This window comes from Meles meles, chromosome 2 (assembly GCF_922984935.1).
Source record: "Meles meles chromosome 2, mMelMel3.1 paternal haplotype, whole genome shotgun sequence".
Lineage (NCBI taxonomy): Eukaryota > Metazoa > Chordata > Mammalia > Carnivora > Mustelidae > Meles > Meles meles.
In genome coordinates this window covers 44,319,799-44,345,249 of record NC_060067.1, presented here as the reverse complement: position 1 = coordinate 44,345,249, position 25,451 = coordinate 44,319,799, and the positions used below count along the sequence as shown (strand labels likewise).

The 25,451-nt window shown below is 41.2% G+C and overlaps 1 protein-coding gene across 9 annotated transcripts in view; it reads left to right on the top strand.

Moving 5' to 3' along the window:
- The first annotated feature begins 4,101 nt into the window (after positions 1–4,101).
- The window catches only part of PCDH7 (protocadherin 7), a 434,220-nt gene continuing 412,870 nt past the window's right edge, over positions 4,102–25,451 (top strand). For 8 of the 9 annotated variants that reach the window (XM_045996329.1, XM_045996319.1, XM_045996309.1 and 5 more), the window contains exon 1: positions 4,102–7,301. In XM_045996329.1, coding sequence (XP_045852285.1) covers positions 4,107–7,301 — 3,195 coding nt within the window. In that variant the 5' untranslated portion in view covers positions 4,102–4,106. Of the gene's footprint in view, positions 7,302–13,496; positions 14,741–25,451 lie in introns of those variants that run through there. The other variant, XM_045996367.1, reaches the window with a different exon arrangement.

Genomic DNA, 25,451 nt, shown 5'->3' with positions numbered 1-25,451 from the left:
CCTTGCCCTAGTACAGCGCTGCTGGGCAAACCATCCGGTCCTTGGCTGCTCCGGCGGAGAGGTCGGAGGCGGGGACCGATGGGGGAGGGTGGAAAGCCGGGAGGCTTCACGGCCCCGGCAGTCTGGCGCGCTGTTCTCCATGCCGCACACGTCGGACCCATTTCCCACGCTGGCTTGGCTCAGCGGCGGAGTTGGTCAGGATGAGTAGGGAGGGCGGACTGGAGACTACCTCCCGCTCGCAGGGGGGAAACCACTCCACTGTGAAGGACGCGCTGCACAACCCCCACCCCCCCCACCCCCACCCTCGTCATCTGGGAAGAAATCTGCCGCGCTCTGGGGAAAAGCATCCCACTCCTTCGCCCCTCGCTAGTGTGCGCCTGGAGATTGCGCGCCGGAGCGGTGGGCGAACGTTTGAAGATGCTCAGGGGCTTGTTCAAGTTTATGGTCTGGCGAGAAAAGAGTGAATGTACAACGTCTCTGCCCACGCGGCTGCCAGAAGTTTGCAAAATCTTAGTAAAGGCGGTTAGGGGAGGGAGTGCACTGCACCATATTGCCGCGCGTCGGAATGCACCGGTGCAAGGCCGCGGAGGAGAAAAGGCTTCCCTCTTCCGCCTTGGACTCGGGGTGGGGAGGGGGGAACCGGGTGTCGTGGGAGGCAAGAATTTTGATAAACCAGAGTTTTCCAAATATAAGAGGATTTAGCGTTACAGCCACTTCGCGGGCCAAGGAAACGCTGCGGCGCCCGCCCCCGCCCCCCGGCTCCAGACTGCGGCGGTGTGCACTGAGTCTGCGCGCGGGGTTTTTCTCGCTGATGCTGCAGATATAGAGCGGAGAGGCTGGGGAGGCAGCGGGCTTGGGGAATGTGGGGGTGGCCGGGTTCCTGGCCTGGCCCGGGAGGAGAAGCCGCTACACCCCGAGTGCAGTTGCTTTAGCAGACTGAAAAATAATCGCCATCTCCCTGACACTTTCATTTTCCGCGCCTCCAGGATCCCCTATAGGGAGACCTTGGAAATCTCAGCCGCGTCTCCCCCAATCCTGCTGGCTGCGCCCGCCCAAACAACCGCGCGCTACATCTTGTAGACTTTATTAGTGTTTGTTTTTAGTCATTTTGCCTGCTCACACAGGTCTCGTAAAGGCAGAGTACCCACTCTGGACTGATTTTTCTTTTTTTCCTCTTTCCATCTTAAATTTTCCTTTAAGAGGAGGCCTTTCGATGCCTATACATTGGGCAGACGACGCGAGGACCAACCAAATCCCAGCAGCAGCCTCTTTGCTCTTTTGAGATGGTAAGATTGTCCCCAAATATCTCCTGCCCACCTCAGCCCCCTTAATCCTGACGGGCCCCCTTAGCCGCTGAAATAAATGAAGAGCAAACGGCTACAGTTTAAGAAACACAAGGAGAATTGAGATCTGACGAGGCGGACTGCAGTGGCTGTGATTGAAAACCGGGGAAGCCTCGCGTGGGGGAATACCATGTACGATCGAGTGGCACAAAGTCAAAAGAAGGAGAGAAACGGAACTAGGGACACTTCGGTACACAAAGTTGCCATTAAAGTTTATTTCCCTTTTATCCAGATAGGTGACGCTACACTTTGCCAGTTACTAAAGGCTGCAGGTTTCTGCTCAGAAAATAACACCGAGGCTTCCAACATGTGTTTATTCCCCAGGCGCGCGCGCACACACGGTCTACCCCCCTAAGCAAGCACGATGACAGGAATGCCAAGCATTTAAACAAAGACAAGGCACCACCCCAAACCCCCAACCCCAACCCTCCGAAGTCTGCAATCCCAAAAAAGGATCCTTCTCTGGCTCTCTCTGGAGTTTGATGTCCTCGCTTAACCACTGCAGCCCATCATGGTTTCTCAGAACACCAACGTGGCTCCCGGGGCGCACGCGGGATCCCCCAAGCCACCGTTAACCATGTCCTAACCAAGATGCTAAATCGCGAAACGGAGACACTTGGCGGGGTGGGGGGTGGGGAGGAATGGACATCGTCTGAGAAGGGGGAGGGAAAAAAAAGAAAGAAACCTTTCCTAACACCCGCTCCAGTGCTCTCACACACGCGCTCGGCATTGGTAAGGGAGAGGAGGAAATTTACCAGCCCCAGGGAGGGAAAGCAAGTCTCCCGAGAAGACAGTGGCTGCACTCGCTGGGGAGAGGGGGGAGGAAAGCTTTGGCTTAAAGGGGACGGGACTGGCAGGATTGTGCGCACAAGGAGTGGCCCCCGGAGCTGAAGCTGGGCATTCCGGAGTGGGGCGGCTGGTTAGTACTCCTTTCTGCCTTTCTCACCTCAACCCGCGTCCCTCCCTTTCCGCGAGTGTGTAGTTTCGGTGGCTGGGCTGCTACCGCCGCCACCGTCGCCGCCGCCGCCGCAGCGGCAGCAGCAGCTTCAGGGACAAGCTTGAGCCGCAAGTCAGCCTGCGAGCTCCCAGAAGCAGCCACCACTTTGGGCAAACTTGCGGGTTTCCGGCTCGCGGCTAGCGAGCGGGAGCTTCCTATTTGCCATTCAGTGTTTTGGAGCTTTGGCAGTACAAGGGGCGGCGAGCGCGCCCGCACCAGACTCTCCCAGACGCGAAAAGGGACGAGACAACTGCGGAATTCACCCGCCGTGCCAGGGCACTTCCGAGGCAACAACCGACTGGCACTTTTTCTCCCCTTGGCAAACTGGATTTTTTTTTTTTTTTAAGCTGCTTGGCAGCTGTCTCTGACTCCACCTCCCGCTCACCCCCTCCCCAGTGCCTTTGGCTTTTCTTCGGAAATCCGGACAGAATTGGGCATCTTTGTTAATTGCCGTGGGGGGAACCCGGCCGGGGGCTTTCGCCAGGCCATCGTCGCCTGAGCACAGAGCTTGGTTTGCTCACCTTTGAACTGCAAAGGGATTAAGTTCAGCTCGAGTTGTCAGCATTGGGACTGGGAGGAAAGAGAGGGAGCGTTCGAGAGAGAGAGTGGGAGAAGGGGAAAGGGGAAAGGAGAGGAGGGAGGAGAGAGGAGGAGGAGGGAGGAGAGAGAGGGAGGGAGGGGAGGGATCGAGAGAGAGCGGGGAGAGAGAGAGAGAGGCTGCAATCTCCTCCCTGAATCGCGCACAGCGCTGCAGATCCCAGTGCTCCGAATTGCGGGCCGAACGCAGGTGAGGAAAGGCACGGACTCTGCGGCTGCGAACCCAAACTTGGGCACCGCGCGGTGCGCACGGCTCAGCCTTCGCCCCCGCGGGCGAACGGCTGCTGCGGTTTCAGGCGGCGGCTTCGTGACTAATGACCTTGCGCAGAGTTGTTAAGAAAAAAAAAGAAACCCGAGCTCTTGGGGGTGAGAAGAGACTGACTCTGGGCGTCTCTGAAGATGGCTCGGGCTGCTCTTCGGCGCGCGGGGGGGACCCGGACGCGGACCGCTGTGTGACGCGAGTGGTCTCCACTGCACGGTGCCCGAAGCGACCTGCCAGGGATTTTTCATTCTCGATCTGTTGACTGGCTCCCCCGCTGCCAGAGCGGAGTCAGAGTTCAGACTGGCTTGTTGCTGGCTCCGGCGCCTCGTGCAGGAAGCAACTCACGTTTGCCTGGGCAGCCGGAGCAGAAGCTGGGTCTGGAGTGAGTGGCTGGAACGTGAATTGGACGCAACTCGAGTAGCAGCAAAGACGAGTGGGGTCGGCAGGCGGGGGAGGCTGCAGGCTTGTTCCCCGCCGCTTCCCGGCTCCACCACCCGCCTGCCGGAGCGGTTCCGGCCCCATCTGACAGAGCGGGAACCGGAGCCCGGGATCCTCTGCCCGCTACGGGGATGACTCTGGGGGGGCGCCGAGCCCGCGGCGCGCAGTGTCCCGTGAACTGTGAGTACTGCGACTGAACGGCGGCCGGCGAGCGGGCGATTAGCACCCATTGCATGAATTATGAAACAATAACTTTCGGAAGAAGCAGAAGGAAAAAAAAAAAAGAAGGATCTATCGCTGGTCCCCCTGGCCGACTCCGCACGGTGCTCTTGCCCCCTCCCTCCTCTCGCTTCCTCCTTTCCCGGAGAGAGAAGAGGACTGGGAGGAGGGCAGGCGGCCGGCCCCGGAGGAGGGGGGGCGCCGAGGGGGCTGTGATTAGAAGGAGCAGTAGCAGCAGCAGCAGGAGAAGATGCTGAGGATGCGGACCGCGGGGTGGGCGCGCGGCTGGTGCCTGGGTTGCTGTCTCCTCTTGCCGCTCTCGCTCAGCCTGGCGGCCGCCAAGCAACTCCTCCGATATCGACTGGCTGAGGAGGGCCCAGCGGACGTCCGCATCGGCAACGTCGCCTCGGACTTGGGCATCGTGACGGGTTCGGGTGAGGTGACTTTCAGCCTCGAGTCGGGCTCGGAGTACCTAAAGATCGACAACCTCACCGGCGAGCTGAGCACGAGCGAGCGGCGCATCGACCGCGAGAAGCTGCCCCAGTGTCAGATGATCTTCGACGAGAACGAGTGCTTTCTGGACTTTGAAGTGTCGGTGATCGGGCCCTCGCAGAGCTGGGTGGACCTGTTCGAGGGTCGGGTCATCGTACTCGATATCAATGACAACACGCCCACCTTCCCGTCACCCGTGCTCACGCTCACGGTGGAGGAGAACCGGCCGGTGGGCACTCTCTACCTGCTACCCACCGCCACGGACCGTGACTTCGGCCGCAACGGCATCGAGCGCTACGAGCTGCTCCAGGAGCCCGGGGGCGGTGGCGGCGGCGGCGGCGGCGGCAGCAGCGGCGGCGAGGGCCGGCGCGCTGGGCCTGCCGACAGCGCCCCCTACCCCGGGGGCGGCGGGAACGGCGCGAGCGGCGGCGGCCCGGGCGGTTCCAAGAGGCGGCCGGACGCACCAGAGGGTGGCGGCGGGACCAACCCCGGTGGCCGCAGCAGCGTGTTCGAACTGCAGGTGGCCGACACCCCGGATGGCGAGAAGCAGCCACAGCTGATTGTGAAGGGGGCGCTGGACCGGGAACAACGCGATTCCTACGAGCTGACCCTGCGGGTGCGCGACGGTGGCGACCCGCCTCGCTCCTCCCAGGCCATCCTAAGGGTGCTCATCACCGACGTGAACGACAACAGTCCCCGCTTCGAGAAGAGCGTGTATGAAGCTGACCTAGCCGAGAATAGCGCCCCAGGGACTCCCATCCTGCAGCTGCGCGCCGCGGACCTGGATGTGGGGGTCAACGGACAGATCGAGTATGTGTTCGGAGCGGCTACAGAATCCGTGCGGCGGCTGCTGCGACTCGACGAGACGTCCGGCTGGCTCAGCGTCCTGCACCGCATCGACCGCGAGGAGGTGAACCAGCTGCGCTTCACGGTCATGGCCCGCGACCGCGGGCAGCCCCCCAAGACCGACAAGGCCACGGTGGTCCTTAACATCAAGGACGAGAACGACAATGTGCCGTCCATTGAAATCCGCAAGATCGGGCGTATCCCACTCAAGGACGGGGTGGCCAACGTGGCCGAGGATGTTCTGGTCGACACCCCCATTGCTCTGGTACAGGTGTCCGACCGAGACCAAGGCGAGAACGGGGTAGTCACCTGCACCGTGGTGGGTGATGTGCCCTTCCAGCTCAAGCCGGCCAGCGACACAGAGGGCGACCAGAACAAGAAAAAGTACTTTCTGCACACCTCGGCCCCTTTGGACTATGAGACCACCCGGGAATTCAATGTGGTCATAGTGGCGGTGGACTCGGGCAGCCCCAGCCTCTCCAGCAACAACTCCCTGGTTGTCAAGGTAGGAGACACCAATGACAACCCGCCTGTCTTTGGCCAGTCGGTGGTGGAGGTGTACTTTCCCGAGAATAACATCCCTGGAGAGAGGGTGGCCACGGTGCTGGCGACAGACGCAGACAGTGGGAAAAATGCAGAGATTGCCTACTCTCTGGATTCTTCTGTTATGGGGATCTTTGCCATCGATCCTGATTCTGGGGACATCCTTGTCAATACAGTGCTGGACCGAGAGCAGACAGACAGGTATGAGTTTAAAGTTAACGCCAAAGACAAAGGCATCCCAGTGCTGCAGGGCAGCACCACGGTGATTGTGCAGGTGGCTGACAAGAATGACAATGACCCTAAGTTTATGCAGGACGTCTTTACATTTTATGTGAAAGAAAACTTGCAGCCCAACAGCCCTGTGGGGATGGTCACCGTGATGGATGCTGACAAGGGGCGCAATGCGGAGATGAGCCTCTACATAGAAGAAAACAGTAACATTTTTTCCATTGAGAATGACACGGGGACCATTTACTCCACAATGTCTTTTGACCGGGAACATCAGACCACATACACATTCAGAGTCAAGGCTGTGGATGGGGGAGATCCTCCCAGATCCGCCACAGCCACAGTCTCTCTCTTTGTGATGGATGAGAATGACAATGCTCCCACAGTTACCCTTCCCAGAAACATTTCCTACACTTTACTGCCACCTTCGAGTAATGTCAGGACAGTAGTAGCTACAGTGTTGGCAACAGACAGTGACGATGGCATCAATGCAGATCTTAACTACAGCATTGTGGGAGGGAATCCCTTCAAGCTGTTTGAGATTGATCCCACCAGCGGTGTGGTTTCCTTAGTGGGAAAACTCACCCAAAAGCATTATGGCTTGCACAGGTTGGTCGTGCAAGTGAATGATAGTGGGCAGCCTTCGCAGTCCACCACGACTCTGGTGCATGTGTTTGTCAATGAAAGTGTTTCTAATGCAACTGTGATTGACTCCCAGATAGCCAGAAGTTTGCACACCCCACTCACCCAGGATATAGCTGGTGACCCAAGTTATGAAATTAGCAAGCAGAGACTCAGTATTGTCATTGGGGTGGTTGCCGGAATTATGACAGTGATTCTAATCATCTTAATTGTAGTGATGGCAAGGTACTGCCGGTCCAAAAATAAAAATGGCTATGAAGCTGGCAAAAAGGATCACGAAGACTTTTTTACACCCCAGCAGCACGACAAATCTAAAAAGCCTAAAAAGGACAAGAAAAACAAAAAATCTAAGCAACCTCTCTACAGCAGCATTGTCACTGTAGAAGCTTCTAAACCAAATGGACAGAGGTATGATAGTGTCAATGAGAAGCTGTCAGATAGCCCAAACATGGGGCGATACCGATCTGTTAATGGGGGGCCTGGCAGTCCTGACCTGGCCAGGCATTACAAATCTAGCTCTCCATTGCCTACTGTCCAGCTTCACCCCCAGTCACCAACTGCAGGAAAAAAACACCAGGCCGTACAAGATCTACCACCAGCCAACACCTTTGTGGGAGCAGGAGACAACATTTCAATTGGATCAGATCACTGCTCTGAATACAGCTGTCAAACCAATAACAAGTACAGCAAACAGGTAAGATGTGTTCCAAATATATCTAAATATCCCACAGAAGGCTAGTAACTCTGAGACAGAACATCTTCTGTGAAGTTTTGTTTTCTCTTTTAAAGCTATTATTTAAAAATTTAATAGCAGTAAATTAATGTTAATTCATAGATCATTAATTGACCACAGGCCATCTGCGCGAGGTGCCCCCTTGTATTTTGCAACTTACCAAACCAGTGTTTACTAAGCTATCTAAGAATGTATTCAAAGAAGGCAGTGTTTTGTACATCTCTTTATCCTTGACAGTACTAATTCATCCTACATTTTCTATTTTCAGGATAAATATGTATATATGGTTTGGGTGGTTAGCTTTAACCTGAAATTATTTTGTTTTGTGGCTACTCAGTGGATAATTACATCCGGGGGGGGGGGATTTTCTAAAGTTACTACTGGTGCCTATGCAAATTGAACACTATAAAAGTTTTATCTGTGTTATGTATTATGTAGGATTGTGCAGATCATGGAGGCTGGTTCATGCAAATATAGTAGCAAGACTGAGATACTTAAATACTGATTACTTTGACAAAAATGTTGATTTAAAAACATTTAATGATACACAAATATCACGCAAAACTGCATTTTTAATACTTCAGTGTCTGTAACAACTAGACTTCTGTGAGGCTATGAAGTTAGCACTTGCATTCTTCGTGTTTGGTATTAAAAGTTTATAAGCAAAAGTAAAGTGCATGACCCATTTATTATTTAAGCTGAACAACAGAAATGTTCTTGTTTGATACACTGTGTAAAAGAAAATTTTGGTCTGCCTTGTGATATCCTGACGTTATTACGGTTATATGGAATATTCAATACCGTTGTTTTTCAGTGAGATGTGGAAACAGTTTTAAAAAGCATATTTTGAGATAACTTCAGAAAACAGAAAATTTATTTTTGTAAGTTTTGCTTGTGTGATATATGTAATGCTCACAAAGTTTGCTTTTTACACCCACCAAGGTCTGACATTCAGCAAGTAAAACCTTTTGGAAACTGCTGTGTCTAATGCTGCACTAGCCTCACTAATAAAATGCCACATATTTCTTATCACAAGAGCTCATCTCAAAAAACACATCTATGATTGTCAAATAATATCAAATAATAGTTTTTCTATTAAATATGCTTTGCATGTGGAATGTGCAATGTGAGAAGAATTAAGGCAAAAGAAAAACTTGTTTTATAGAGTCATTAAAGATGTTATTGATGGGCTCATTAAAGACATAGAAAAGAGATATTAATTCCTTTTGCTTTCATAGTTTTAAAAATCAATTTCCTAAAGAAATATTTGCTACTTATAGTACTTTACTGCAGCTATTTGGTTAAGGAGAAACAGACTTCACATGATTTTATATCCAATTACCACAGCAATCCAAGAAAATATAGGCTTGAACTTCATTACATTAAATGGCTTTTGAAAATATGTGATGCTCGTGAGCCTGAGTTACTTATTTCTTTTAACCTGCAATTTACTAAGTGGAAGATTATATTTGTTGTGTTATTGCTTTACCTGGCGTTAGAAGAAGAAGATTTTTGTTTTGTTTTTGGTACTTCTATCTGTTTTGTAAATAAGGACATGTCCAGGTAAAATAATACTACTTTTCTAAGATGGCTTAGAAACACCCACAGATAAATTAAGGTCTATAGAAATTTCCTTGGAAAATGATAACATGTAGTGCAAAAAGTGTGTGAAAACATCTTTCTTCAGAATGTTTACTTCTTCACTGTCATCTTAATGGGATGTTTTGTCCCGTGGCTGAATGGCATTTACATTTTAAATTGTGTAATCTTAAACTTTGGAGCGGACATATCAAGTGGCAGTTTTATAGATATTTTATACAACCCCTTCATGTGTTCTTGCTGTCACTTAAGCTTTATTTGGCTCATCAGATGAGTTTGGCTCTATATTCTTGAATATTTAAGGCAGCCAATACCAAGACTGTTGTGGCATCCTATTTGAAAGGCAAAGTGATATGCTTATAAATAAACTAATGTATGGTGTTAGAGACTTAACAGAGCAAAGAAGTCTGTATACCAAAATAGAAAACCTGCAAAGCCATTGGTATAAATCATGCAGTTTGCCAAAAGTGATTGGAAAACTTCTATATTGTTAGGTATTCAAAAGATGTGTGAAGTTTTTACCATAATAAATAGCTGAAACAAAATGAAATAAAAGAGAATGAAACACATTCCCCTTAATGTAATTAGTAATAGTAATTGATACTCTTCATCTCTTCAATATTGCTGTCAGGGGACAAGGGATCCATTTACAAAGTTACATTCTGTTTAGACATCTGACACAATAAACAGGATCTTTTTTGTTCTGATTTTTTGTTTGTACCATAAGTAGATGATTTTCTATTTTTGTTTTTAAAATATATTAGCTTTACCTAAAAACAACTGCCAAAATGTATTTTCTGTGTTTAAATTTGATATAAAATAAAATAAAGAACACAGGTTTTGTTATAATTCCCCCTTTTGATACTGAATTTATCTAAGAAAAACCCTGAGGGATGCCATATTTTAATTCCTTATGATAGGGATTAATTAAAAATCAGAGATTTCATCTGACATAAAGACTTCATTGTATTTATAATTTTTCTTGAATTGCTTTAACATAGTTATTTACCTGTGATATAGTGGAAAGGGTATTTGTTTACAGTGTTTTCATCTTCATGATAATTAGACATTTCAAAGTGTTGCTCTTAAATCCTGTTAATGGTTATATTGTAATAAGTTAAACAGCTTTATGGAAACAAGTTTGTAAACAATGCCCCTCCCCCCTTTTTGGGTTGTTTTCACTGCTTCTAGAAATTTTTAAATCAAGGTTCTGTAGTTACTCTTTGGCAGAATCTAAAAGATGTGTGTTGCAGAGTTGCTGTATTTTTTTTTTTTTCTTTCTGAAAATCACACCTTAGAAAAACTGATGATGTAGCCCAGGTTTCCATAGTTCAGACCTTTAAGGTTAAAACAAAAGCCTTTGCTCTCAACTAAATAATGTGTCTAGTTGAGCCTAATGTGGATCATTGACAGCATTATTGAGATTAAGTGTCCACCTTTCCTTTGCTTGGTAAACCTGGTTTTAGTGGTTGTTCAAGTTTTGTGACTTGGAAATACAATTGTACTTTTGACTTATAAAATAAAAGCAGAGGCATTTTTTTTTTCTACTTATTTTTTAATCTTCGGAGTTGTATTATGTGTTAAATATTTTTCAATTTTCTTAAAGAATAGTATAGTTGCAGAAGATCAGTAAACATATGAAAGTATAGTCACTACTTTGTTTATTATTTTTAGGTCCTGTTGAGTTTATTCATGCCATGCTCTTATTTAGATAATGCACTGGCAAGTAAAAATTTTATTGTATTTAGTAAATGGAAAGTAAAGTACTTTACTTTTGGCAAGAGTAAGGAAGATACAGCCTGAATAAACATTAACTTAAAAATCCATTTGTAGCTGATGCAGAAATGCTCAAGAAAAATTCATATTAAATCCAGTGATAGTTTCCCTTGCCTTTGGAACTGCAGAATGTAGTCTGAATAATATTCACTTTAAGTGCTCAAATTGTGTTCAATATATTCATTGTATACTTAGTAAAAAATACGGCAGAAATTATTTTTTAAGTTACTTCCAGTCTGGAAGCAAATGGATGACTTGCCATTATCTATTAGAGTTTTCAGCACTGAGAAAACTAAATATCAATTTGTTCGCGTATGTACATTACACCATACATATTACAGTAGGAACGCATCTGCAGAGTGATGCCAACCACAGCTTCTAGTTTCATTTTGATAAGCATAATTTCTACAATATGATTCTTCTGTGTATAACCAGAAACACTTTCAGGAGGTACCGGGCATCTGCATATGGTGAAATTTCTGTTACATTTGGCCTGATGTAATAGACGAGTGGCTAATAACTGATGAAAGGTTATGTCTTTCGTCAGGAGATATCTAGTAAAGCAACATTACCTAGATCTCTGGATGTCTATGAATAAGGAAAGGGTCATCCACTGATCTGATCTACCTTGCATATATAAATTTTTATGTAAGGTATGACAATCTGAAACTTATCTCAAACTTATCCCAAGTCAATTAATAACTTAGACATGAGACCACAAAGTCAATTTATAGATTTTAAGTAAGTCATGCAGCTGGATAATATAGCAAAATCATTCTTTCCTGTTATCTTCTATTTTGGAGTATTACATACCTTATAAATGTGGAAAAATGTACACCTGGTATCTCTTTCTCTTTCTCTGTCTCTCCACACACACAAACACATACAGATATATTCATATAAACCAAGTATGGCACCATTAGACTTTTATTTCTTTTTCATACATTAATAAATGAACATATTTGAATTTTAAACATATACAAAATTGAAAGAAAATATAATCAACCATTTAGTGTTTGTACCTAAAAATCAGTGGAGTCATCACATTTTTTAATTAAAAGATATCATCCAACCAGTTCCCTTATTTTATATGAAGAGAGACTGAGGCCTTTCTCTCTCTGTACTATTGAGGTGTGAATTTGGTTTTCTGCTGGTTCCTTGACTGATGCAATGAAACTTAAGAAGTTGAAGCCTTCATGATAAAATAATTTGGTTGAGATCACAAGATTATTGAGGATACAATGTGGATGCAATGGAATGTATCCACATGGAATGCAGAGGCCAGTGTTCTGCTTCTGTTTTTTTATCTCTAGGAATAAAATTGAAGTCACATAACTTTCACTATATATATTTCAATAGAGATAGAAATTTGCTGAGGTTTACCTGTGTATGTATAACTATATATTTGGTTAGGAAGACTGAATTTTTTACAATAGAATGTAATTCTGCTTTAGGCTCTAGTTTTTAATCTGTAAATTATTGGGGAAATTATAATTCAAATTTTATAGCTATTCAAAGGAAATTAATGGTTCTTTTCCCCTATGTAAAATAGCAATTGATTACACTCATTGAAGTAACAACATTGTTTAGAACATATATGCAACAGGTTAATTGATAGAATTTTTAATTTTAACAGAACCATGACAACAGGATGTAAGCTCCTATCTGGGATTAGTATATCCTCAATAAAAACATAATCTTAATAGAAACTGTATAGAAAGCTTATATGTATTCTAATCAGAATAATCTTTTACCTTTTTCATCAATATGGATGATTCTGTCTGGCTTCCATGCTCCTTTGCATTTTGCCAACTTTGCAGTTGTGCTCTACCTTCATAGTGTCCTTAACACACAGTTGTGAACTAACTTTTCTCTAATGTTGTTTTCTAGCAAATTTTAAAAGAATGTGACATTTAAAAATTTTTCAGTTTGATTGCCTCTTTTGTTCGGCAATTAACCAATCCAATGTATCATATTTTAAATTTATATAGTGATAAAATGCTAATGATGGACTTTATTAATTTCAAGAATAAAATTTGAACTGTTTTAAAAACTGAATATACTGTGATAACCATTGCTTCGCAATTGTCACCAATGCTATTAGATATTTTACCACCATATCTTTTCCTGAGAGAGGAGAGTGGTGGAGGTTACGTTGGAAATTTAGTATAATAATTATTTAGAGCTTTATGTTTAAGCTGTATATAAGCAATTTCTGGACTATAGCAAGGTTCCCCATCCATTTATTTACTGTGACTCCATAGAAATAATAAGATCTGTTCATATAGATCTTGCGTCAGCTCTACTTTTCTCTCTTATTTATTTTAAAAGCCCTTAGAATCTTTTCTAAAGCAGGGATTCCGTTTCGGAACATTACACAGGCTTTATTTAGCATTAGTGTTGTGGGAGAAATCACATTCCAAGAAGAATTGAGCTGAAACCACTAAAACTTTAATCTTAATTATCACTTCTGGTGAATTAATGTTTTAAAGGTGGAATAAAAGTTTATTTTCAGGAATTTGGTGATGTTTATATTGAACTCTAATGCTGTGTACAAACAAAAAAAAACTGATAAAACTTCCAAGTAGGATTCATCTGACAAGTTAACTTTACCTGCCCTGGGCATTTTTATTATTTACAAACAGGTAATTAATAAATAAATATTCTCTCACCAAAACCTCTACCACAGCATTCTGATTGGGTAGAAGATATTGGGGAAAAATTCTTCATCACCCTTTTTTTTTTTTTTACCTGCATAAATCTTTATTTTCCTTCTTTCAGATGCGTCTACATCCATACATTACTGTGTTTGGCTGAATTCCACTCTAATATGATGCTCCATTATGCACCATACTCTGATGACCTTGCTACTCCGAAACCTGCTGGAGCCTGCCCTTGGCCGTGGGGTGTCAGCCAATCACTGCTTGTTTCACTTGTGCATTTGATTTTCAAGTTTTGTTTTTTTTTTTTCTCTCCCCTCATTTAAGGAAGAATACTATTGAAATAAATAAACTTATAAAAGAAGCAGTATTAATAAAGAAATGTGCTACCAATGGATGTCTAAGTCACCAGGAATTCCATTCTCAAAGAGGTGGTTAGCAGAAATTTAAAAAAAAAAAAAAAAAAAAAAGGTCCCAAGGCACATTCCAACAATACTTTTGAGATTCTAGCTTTCTGTGGACCCAGGAAAATTAAGTCTATTGAGTCTTTGTCTGTAATAGCTTAAATAGTGACTTTTGATAAAATTCCAAGTTGATCAATATTTTTAAAGGGCTTTGGAATCTTTTCCAGGTCAGTGAGATAGTGTGTTAGAGTAAAAGATAGTGTCTCTTGTTCATCCTGTGTGTATATTTCTAAATGTCACTGTGTTCATCTGTGTATGCTCCTACACATCTATATGCAAGGACTTTGAGCAAGATTTATTTTTAAAAAATTGTTTATAAAACAAATTCAAGAGACTAATTTTGTATTAAGTAGTTACTGCTGGTGGACTGGTTTATCCTTAATCTTGAAATACTGACCAAAGAATCTGTATTATCCATAGAATTTTTAAGTTTTTGTTGTTGTTAAGTTCCTTAAGAAGATTTGGAATTTTTACTTAGATTTACTGAAGTCACTGTAGTCACATTCAGAAGGAATTTGTGGCTTCCTGCTTTTGTGGTACATTTATCTGAAGGCTATTCTATTTGATGTCAGATAACATAAATTCAGGCTGCTTCCGAGAATTCAGAATTTAGATATGGTTGAAAGAGAGAGTGGCTGAATTTTAGTTCTGTAAGTAATATTCTGGGTAAGTCAGGGATTCCATTGGGTGGTCCCTCTAATTCTCTAATGTTTATATATTTATGTCTCTGTTTGTTGTATGTGTATTTGTGCCTAAAAATAAGTGTTCCGTGAGTAAAGTTTGATCGTATTCTAATACATTTACCACATCATCTGCCCTACAAAGTTTTCCACAAGTTCTGAAATACTAAGAATGCCAGATTCTTGGGATTTTTTTTGTGTGTGAATTATTGCCAATATAAAAGCCCTCTAATAAAAATAAATAAATACTTGAAGAATACTGGGGCACCTGGGTCACTCAGTTGGTTCAGCGTCCAAATCTTGACTTCAGCTCAGTTCATGATCTCAGGGTCCTGAGATGGAGTCCCATGTTGGGCTTCACACTGGCATGGAGCCTGCTTAAGCTTCTCTCCCTCCCTTCCCTACCCCTCCCACCACACACACATGCACACTCTCTCTCTCTAAAAAATAATAATGATAAATAAATATTGGAAAAATACTAAAATGTGGAGTGATAGGAAATGTACTTTAACCCATGTAATTCTCTAATGTATATATTTCAAGGTTTTTATTCTATTAGGTGTTTAATTTTACAAAAAAATGACATTTTCAGAAATATTGAAACTGTAGTGAAATTCCTGAATAAAACCTAATTATCCTCAACTTCTCAATTTGTTTTGAGCACAAGGACCAGTGTAAGAAGCTGGTGAAAAAACCCTTACCACTTTTTGCTTCTTATAAATGTCATGTTTCCTCATCAAAAGTAGTAAACTTCCTTAGGTCTACTTAAAGTATGAATCCTGTAACAAATCATATCAATTCAAAAACAAATTATACAGGAAAAAGGTCCAGAATTTTAGAATAATCTAACTGCAACAACATAGAGAGGATATACATAAATACTTTCACAAAGAAAATTCTAAGGCAGCCTTTTGAAAACTTGGGTTGCAGCACATTATTGAGGCATGGATTGATTTAGTGCATCTCTACCACAATCAGAAAGATATGAAATAAAACACAACCCTTCCAACTACATCACCCATATAGTGAGAGTAAATGTTGTCGTGTGCAATCCTTATTTCAGTTGTGTATGTGTGTTCCTATTCTTGGTTGCCATGGAAAAAATGTGTTTTGTTATGGAAACAGTTGGAAAGTGTTCAGAACCACCACTGCAGTTTGTTTGCGGTGGGAAACTATGGCCATTATTGGAAAAACATAATAAATCGCAACAAAAAAAAAACACTCCCAAAGATTTTAGTGTACTATTTAGCTGAATCAGAATCATCAACAGCATACTATTACAGAAGTATTCATCAACAGCAAAAAGCTTTTAGAAGCCTATTATCATTTCCCTGTGTGTGTATGTGTGTGTTTTAATCTCTGAACATGTCACCATTGGTTCCTATTTTGCACAGACTTCCTCTTTCTCTACCTTTCTTGCTCCCAATTGTCATCCACCTCAGGTCTCTTGATCAGTCTCCTTTGTGATTACTGGAATTTACCACATAGAGAGGTGCCTGTGGACAGATGGAGACAGATTCAGAACATACCACCTGATAGCCTGTAAATTTCAGCATTGGAATATTTTGTTTTAAATGATAAGATAATATTTTATTTTCCATCACAAAATCTAAAGAAGAAAATGAGAATGTTAGAGACTGGTTTAATCACTTTTAACACATCTAATATTGGCACTGGTCCTGAGTATGCAAAAAATAATAAGATAGAGTCTCTGTCCTCATGGAATTAATCTATTATAAAAAAGATTATGGAGTAGAAAATGATAGGTTGTATTTGCATCATGCTTCTTAACTTTCAAAGCATCAAACACTATGTTTGCTCATTTGCTCCTCAGAGCAATCTGTGAGGAAAAGCATCATTGTTATTTCTGAAGTGAGGAAACTGAAATAAGGAAAAATTTATTTATGACTGGTGGAACTAGCTTAAGAACTTTATAAAGTCTTTGAAGAAATATCAGGTCGGAATTCAAGTGTACTGCAAGCACTTGGGGAAAGTTGTGAAATCTGTGCTTTTGAATATAGTCTGTTTTCTGATTTATCTGGGTAAAATCACCTCAGAAGAACTCCTTACAATGTGCCCCAGGTTGTCAAACTTTTTGCAGTCACAAACTGCACTTAATACTACCAAAAAACAAAACAAAACAAAAAAAACAAGCAAAAAGGCTGTAGGTATAATGTGCAGATCTAATTAACTGGATTTGTAAACAACCACATATGGGATTTCAAACAAACACCTTAAGAACTGGGTAAATCACTCTAAACCTAACTGTAATTTTGAGGCTATCGCTAGAAAAACCAAGGCCCTTAAGATGTAAATCTACAGTTTGAAATGTTTCTGGGAATAATTTTCAATCTATAATTTGCAAAACACTTTTCTTGGATGTGTGTGTGTGTGTATGTGTGTTTTCATCCCTTTTATAGAGATTATATTAATTTACTGAATCGTTAATACACAGTGTAAGGCTTTGGCGTGTAATTAAAAGGATGGTTAAAACAAGTCTCTTCCTAGATAGGACAGTGCAAAAATAGGCAAGGTAGGCAAGATATATACATGGAACTCACAAGGGCTGCCTCCAAATCTGTCTGGTCTATCATGGTTTTCCCAGTGCTTAGTAGAGTGTCTAGCACATAGGAGACACTCCTTAAGTATTTGTTGAACAATAAAGAGCCTGGGCTTTGATGCTAGATAACCAGAAGATCTCTTCATATTGAATCACTGAACTGTGGTATGTCCACTTTTGTATCAGACTCTGAATGTCCTAATAGATATTTTCTTTCCCTGCTGGGTGGATGTCTCCATGATAAAACTCTACCTGCTGTGCTGGCTAGAGTCCCGGCTAGAGTCCCTGCCTTTTCTGTGTGGGTATGACTCTCATTTCAGTAACAAGTGAGAAATACTCTCATTTACTCTCCTTCCTCTTTGGTGGTGGTGTCAACACCAAACCCTTAAAAAAGATAAAATTAAACTATTAAGCAAATATGCAAAGCAAGTCAGGGAGGCACTGGCCACCCAGTAGCGTTCTGATCCTTGTTCTCATCTTACACAGATTCTTGTCTTTATCCTTATCCCTTTCCTTGTGGAAAAAAAATAGGCATGAGTGTCTATATTCGTCACTTTATATGTTCTTGCAGATATTATCCATTCACTGTACCAAAACATGCTCACCGATAAAGTGTGTTTCCATTTTTTATTCTGAAAGTGCAAGGTGAGCGTCACTTTGAAAGGTGAAAGCCTGGAATATCTGTAAAGAGAAACATGCACTTCGTTTACTAAGGAAAAGAGAAACATGCGCTTGGTTTACTAAGGAAAGAGGTCTAGAAAAGAGAATATGCTCTTGGGAGTGATGGGCAGTGAAATGGGAGCTGAGAAATGTCTTACAACTCCTTAGTGTTAATCCCTATGTTGTATACATGAAACTAATATAACATTGTGTATCAACTCTATTAAAAAAACAAAACAAAAAAGCAAAAAACAAACAAACAAAAAACCCAAACTCCTTAGGAGCCCAGATTCAAAGGAGCACTCTTTTCAATTGCAAATGCAAATTGCAAATGACTTCTGGAGGAGTTGGGTTTAGTCTGGTACACCCTGTGTAAATTGCTTTAAGCAGATAACTAGGTCAGTACCTCCCAAAGATCAACAGTACTGAAGAAAGGAGGATTCTGCTTAGGGCCTTGGGGGAAGGATGAGTAGCCTTCAGTAGTTTTTTTAAAGACTCAACTCTGTTAAGGCACCAGGCCTCTCCAACTCCAGCTAGGCATCCAGGATATAATCAGATTATATCAGAGAAAGGAATTTCAGGTCTGACAAAAGCAAATGTTTTTGGTCTTGAATTTTGGCCCAAGGCCCTGGTAACCTAAGAACTGTGTGGCTTGATATGATTGCAAGATTAGTGTCAAAACATAATAAACATCCACTTTCCCCCATTTAGACCAGGTGTTTCGGTTTGGTTTGGATATTGCTTTCAGTCTGGAAGATCATGTCCAACTGCTCTGTTTCCATTCCCTTTCTGCTCCCATACTTTTGAGAGAAAGATAGGAGCAAAGAAGTAAAAAAAGGAAAAAAAAAAAAAAAACAAAAACCACAGCCACTGCATTAACAGCACACTCATCTTCTTCCTCGTATTATTATATTCCACTACTGGAATTTTTATTTTTAAAGATTTTATTTATTTATTTATTTATTTGACAGACAGAGATCACAAGTAGGCAGAGAGTCAGGCAAAAGGGCGCTGGGGGGGGGGGGGGGAAGCAGGCTCTGCGCTGAGCAGAGAGCCTGATGTGGGGCTTGATCCCAGGATCCTGGGATAATGACCTGAGCCAAAGGCAGAGGCTTTAACCCACTGAGCCACCCAGGCACCCCTACTGTAATTTTTAAAAGTGGCTACATTATTGGCATGTAGCTGATTCTTGTCCTAATTTCATTCAAGTCTCAGAAATTGAATTCTAGGACAGATTACAGACTGTAAGTCAGGCTACCAGAATTCTTGGTGAGAGCCCCTGTAATTCCTAACTTCCATTCAGTAGTTCACTTCTCAAAGAAAGAAAATGAGCTGGATAAGGCAATCTGAGCATCTGCCTTCTTGTCCCAGTTCTGTCACTGATTGGCCAGTGTGACCTTGTATAAGTACTTTTGAGTTCAGAAGCCTGTTGAAAGTGTCCTCTGTCATTTTACATAACAACCTCTGCTCTTATTACAGGACAGGGCTTATGAGGGGGTCATGTAAAACAATTGGGGGTTTGTAAAGTATTAGCACAATTGAAGATAATATTTCTGGTCATCTATGAATTTCTCTAAGCCCTCCTTAGATGCATTTTACACGTTTGGCGTATTTTCACTACCAATTATATTAAAATGTTTTTCATTTTCTTTTCTCTTTCTTTCTTTCTTTCTTTCTTTTTTTTTTTTTTTTTCTTCTTTTGGGGTTGGGAGAGTGTTTGTTTTAATTTGTTCCACTGCTTGGTTGAAGCATCTGCTATTCTCTTGCCCTGATTGATTTCTTCAAAGTTATGTGGATCCCTGAGTAAGGTGCAGCCAGGTGTATGTGTCTACCTACATCAGCAGGCCCTGGATAGTATCAGAAAGACTTTCAGTGCCTGTTGAAGTCTCCATGGTGAAGGAGGGGAAGAAAGCTCACCACTGTAAAGCAAGTGGTTTAGGAACAGCTTGTAACACTTTGATATGATCTAATATTATCCATTTTGACACTTTAAAAAAATCCCATCATTTTTTTTCAGTTATTTCGTCTTCTGTGCAATCTTTCCTGGGAATTTTTGTTTCCCACATCATGACTAGTCTCTAAAAGCCATGGATTACTGTGGTTTTATTCTACAACAATCACTCTGCTTAGGGGTCTAGTGCATCATATTATTTACTACTTTCTAACATCTCCAAGAAGAGGGTCCTATTATTATCTCCATGGGGCATATGTACCTGGGGAAAAGCAAAACAGAATCTCTCCGATCCCAATCCCTCTACATATAACAGAATCCACTAAGGCCCTCATAGTCAACTCCCTTCCAATGTACTTCTCTCATCAAATCTGAGAATTTTTATTAGTGTGGTATCTCTGATAGATTTTAATTTACATAGGTTGTGGTATGCTCTTTATTCTAGTCCACAGTAGCTCCTATGTATTCTTAGCAGGTTTAAAAGACAATCAGTATCAGCTTGCTAGTGCTGCCATAGCAAAATACCAGAGACTGGATGGCTTGAATAAGCCAACTGAAGCTTACTTTCTCGCAGTTCAGAACACCAGAAGTCGCAGATCAAGCTGCTAGCAAATTCCGTTTCTAATGAAGACTGTACTCCTGGTTGTAGGTAACTATCTGTTGAATGTGTACTCAATGGCTTTCTCTCTATCCCTTCCTCTTTCTAAGGATACCAGTTCTAACAGATTAGGGCCTCACCTTCTGACTTCATTCAACCAAATTACCTCCATAAAGGCTGTAGCTCCAAATCAGTCACATTGGGGTTTGGAACTTCAGCATATGAATTTTAGGGGGACACAACTGAAGTTCATTTTTTAGCTTATTACCTATAACTTTTTATGCATATCCCTGAATGCTTTCTGCAATTTTCAGCTTTCACAGGGATTTGTGATATTAAGTAGCATCTTAGTTATTTTAATTTTGCCAACTGATAGGGCATTTAGGTGTACTAATTCATGTAAAATCAATATTTATATAAAATAGTCCAAGAATTTTTGCACAAATGTAGGAGGCCTTTTTAAATGATAGTAATATGTAGCCTTAAATTTCTAGTATATTTTCAGCAACAAGATCCAAAGGAAAAGCAGTAGGAGTTAAGTGGGGAAGGAGTCAGTTGAAAGTATAATAATACAGGTTTAATAATCACTCTTTTTCTAAGGACAGTCTCAGTGGATTTTCACGCACAGTGCATAATTGGTCTTACCAAGATCCAGATTTCTCACAGCATTCAGAAACTGCCAAACGTGTCTGAGGCTGGTACCACATTCTGACTGACTCTTCACCGTCTATTGATGTATCTGCATCCAGTACGTTGTATCATTACATGAATCCTCAGACACACTGAGGATTTTTTTATTGTGTCTTTTTATTTGCCTCATAAGGTTAAAAATTCATGTTATAAAATATGCAATGAGCAGCCTAGGAACTGTATATTTATGTCCAGCAAGATGTAGGAAGTTAGATAGAAAGTTACGGTAATATAGAATAAACTCATCAAAAGTCAGGAAGAGGGGCGCCTGGGTGGCTCAGTGGGTTAAAGCCTCTGCCTTTCGCTCAGGTCATGATCCCAGGGTCCTGGGATCGAGCCCCGCGTCGAGCTCTCTGCTTGGCAGGGAGCCTGCTTCCTCCTCTCTCTCTCTCTGCCTGCCTCTCTCCCTATTTGTGATCTCTATCTGTCAAGTAAATAAATAAAATCTTTAAAAAAAAAAAAAAAAAAAGTCAGGAAGAGGAGCTCCTTCTTTCCTGTCCTTTGGTCAGAATTTCTAGGCAATGGACCATAACAGCTGAATAGACTTTTTCTAAGAATTATCTTTCTAAGCTTCTAGAGCTAATTTTATATTTGACCTCCTATATTAAAAATGGGAGATTAGTCAGTCCTTTTTTTCCAGGAAATGACAATAATTGTGGCATGAGCATGAAGGTTTTTTTTTTAATTATTATTACTACATCTGAATCTGCTTTTCATTGCATTTAACTGTTGAACACAAGGATCATTTTAAATAGAGATGGCATTTCTATGCAGCATTAGGAACAAAAGATGGTAATACCTATTTTTTCCAAACCAATGCACACTGTATTAGTTCAGGAACATTTAATTTACTTTATTACTAAAAATTTCTCACCTTTTTCTCTAGCGATTTACCTTTAATAAGAAACTAGTGTCTCTGCACACGTCCATGTATGCTTAGTATATATATGTATTTATATACGTACAGACACAGAGGTAATACAGTTAACATTTTAGAGCAAACACTGAATGAGTGATTACTGTATGCCAGTTATATAATTGTGTGCAAAGCGTTATTCTCAGCACTAGAGAAGCAACAGTAATGAAAACAGATAACAATCTTTCCCCACTGAGATTTAAGTTCAGTGGGATAATACATTAATAATAATAGCTAAACTTACATGCCATATCCTATGTACTGGTCAACATATTTTACATAATTTCACTCATTAAATAGGTACAACTACCCTGTGAAATAGAGCTAATTATCTTTACTTTGTAGATGTGGAAAGTGACGCACAGGGTTGAGTATTTGCTCATGATCAACACAATTTGTCAAGTGGCCAAGCACAGGGTCAAAAACAGATGGTGGCTGAGGGGCCACACCCTCAACCCCTGTGTATATTGAAGTGGACAGAACATGTCTAATCGAACATGTCTAAAATCAAAAGATGGGAAGGTAGATTTTAGACTAGTAGGTGCTTCTTCCTTCTACCTACTCTCTGCTCTTGGAAACACATCATTAATGTGTTTTCCTTTTTTGTTACTTATCTTAGTATTCTTTACTTCACTCAGTAGTCACAAAGTCTGTTTGTATATTATTAATACAAGTAGGAAACATAAATTCATTATTTTTATAAATTTCCATTTTATTTAGGATAGGAAATGTCTTTTATAGAGAATAAAATTTTACCTAGACATTTTTAAAACATACATTTTATTTACCTCTTTACCAGAAAGAAAATATGCGCTTTTCTTTTGAGTTTTTGGTCTTTGTTTTCTAAATAGTCACCACATTTGAAAGAAAGCAAAGTAAAAATGAATTCCTTATAAAATAATTTTTTTGTAATTTATTCTCATTTTCCTCAAATCAGTTGTTCATTATCAAACATTCAATTAAAATATGTCCTATATCATGTCATAGGTTTCCTCTTAAAGTATATTATTATTCTATTTCTTTATGACACATGCTTTCAGTCCTCTAAATCGTGGATGAATACAACCAAAGCCCATCTGAAATACATTATGAACATAATAATTTACTAATTTTTTCCTATGACAGTGTTTTCTTAATGTATTGATGACCCTTTTTATTATAGGATGTTCATTCAACTGCATAAATGTCTCTGAACAAGTGTCTTTGTAATATAACTCTGGGTTCTGTTATGTAGTGATTCTGCATGTTATGGTCTGAAATGATCTTTAGGACTACTGGAATGTTTTAAACTTTTTAAGCTTTAAAATTATTGAATCAAATTTTTGAGGTGGTTGTTTCCACCATACTCTACAAACTTGTAGAATATTGTTTCATTAATAACAAGTATTAAAAATATTGTTAGCATTGCAGTTATTTCCAGCTAACAGAAAGAAGGCAGGATCAAATGGTAAGGAATCCACCTCATCTCCAGGCCTTACTTGAATTCTTGTGGAACCCACCAGACCACCTGTTTAACATTCTTTTAAAAGTTTCATTCCCATTTGAAAACAACCAACTTAAAGTCAAACTACTCTGGAAATTAGTCACTGTTGATTACTGGCTTATTCAATGCTAGCATCATTAATACATTCTAAAATGACTACATCAGTAGAGTGTAAGTAAAGGAGATAGAAAACAGTTTGGTTTGAGCTGGAAAGCTATTCCACATTTAGTGCCTGAAAATGGACAATCAGTTATGAAATCCGTAAACATCAATGTAGATACTGGTACACTTTCAGGGAGGGAAAAATAGAAGAAAACGCAAAAAAACACAGTGTGTTTTGCATAACCACATTACAAGAACTTGGTGAAATTCTGCGTATATTATTATTCTAAAAAATGTTTCGTAGACATACTTGTGAGTTGTGTTGCCTTTTTTTTCTATTCATGTAGATAAGTGGGGATTGTGCTAAGTCAGTAATAAATAGCATGAAATACCTACTTTAAACAGTAAGCAAGTAATTGTGTTTATGTGTCCTTGAGAATTCACTGCCCTGAATTTTGAACTTTTTGATTTTTTTTTTTGGTAAAACAAGAACAGTTGTTGCTACAGCACAAGGCAGGGACTCCTAATGGCAAAGAAGCATTTATAATCATGTAACTGCTCTGTTTAAGTCTGAGAAGTGATTTAAGGAGGAACTTTGTTTTCCTGTATGTTTATGCTTTCAAAAATCACATAGACTATTGCTTGTTAACCATTAGATGATGTGACATCCTTGAGGGACATAAAGTGTCCCCACCGTGTCACAGTGCAGTTGACAGTGGATGCACAATGTGAAGGAAGAACAGATACAGCTTATAAAATAAATTCATTTGTACATAGTACTTTCATCATCTACATAAATATGTCTGTATACCTTTCTCTTGTCTACATCAGCAGTGCTCAGTTCTGCATTTCAGGCCACAGAGCTGCGATGCAAAGAAAAGGAGAGTGATTTGTGTGAAGCCTAAACGAAGGAAATCCAGCCACATTTCTAGTCCTCAATTATTGTGTTCTGCATGCTTGTGCAACTTACCTTGTGTTCCCAGTTGACCTGGGTGGTGCTTTTTGAATTTGTAGCATTAGTAAGAGTGCTGCCATTTGAGCTGTGAATTTAGTTTTGCTTTTGTTAAGGGTCAGAAAGAAAGAAACTATTCATCACATTCTGCTTCCTATAAAGAGACATTGAAATGCAGAAAGATCCTTACATCTAAAAGCATGCCTTACCATACAATAAGCCTGTGCATTAGTGGCTACAATCTGGCTGAGAGGCAGATGCAGATTTTATAGGATTTATTTTGGTCTTGATCTCTGAGGTTGAGCAGATCACTCAACTTTTCTTTATCTCGTGTTTCTAACTTATTTATCACTCCATGGGAGAGGTAAGAAACTGTAAAAATCAAACAGCGAGTCATTGGCTATTGCATGAATGTAATTTTTATTACGTGTTACAGTAAACAAATGATCTTTTGCGGGGATGGAGGGAGATTACGCAAAAACCAAGTAATGGTGCTGAAAGTTACAGCCAACCTATTTTCTTAGAAGAATCAGTTTGTTTGTTTTTAAAGACTATCTTCTTATCAAAATAAGCATTATGTCCTGCGCTCATCTGCAGGAGAATTGAAGACATATTATGTTATCACTTTTAGTAAAAGCAGAAATGTCTTACTGAATATAGAAGAAAAAAACATACTTTGGAACTGGAGAGAGAAGTCTCAAGTTACCAAATAAATACATAAATAAATAAAAGGAGGATTTTTTCGAGGGGCAAAAAAAATATTCGACTGATTTCTTTTCTTTTCTTTTTTCTTTCTTGCTTTTTTTTTTTCCCCCCTCATTTAAGCTGGTTTCTTACTGGGGCTGTTTTTTAAATAACTGAAATAATATGGGTGGGGAGGAAGTTTTTCATCAAAGGAAAAAACAGTAAAAAATGAAAGTACTAAGGGAATAGACATAGGAAGTTGTATCTTTCTGCACTTCCGTGATTATCTACATTGTTCCCTTCAACTTACAATTGAAAATCTCTGAAACAAATATC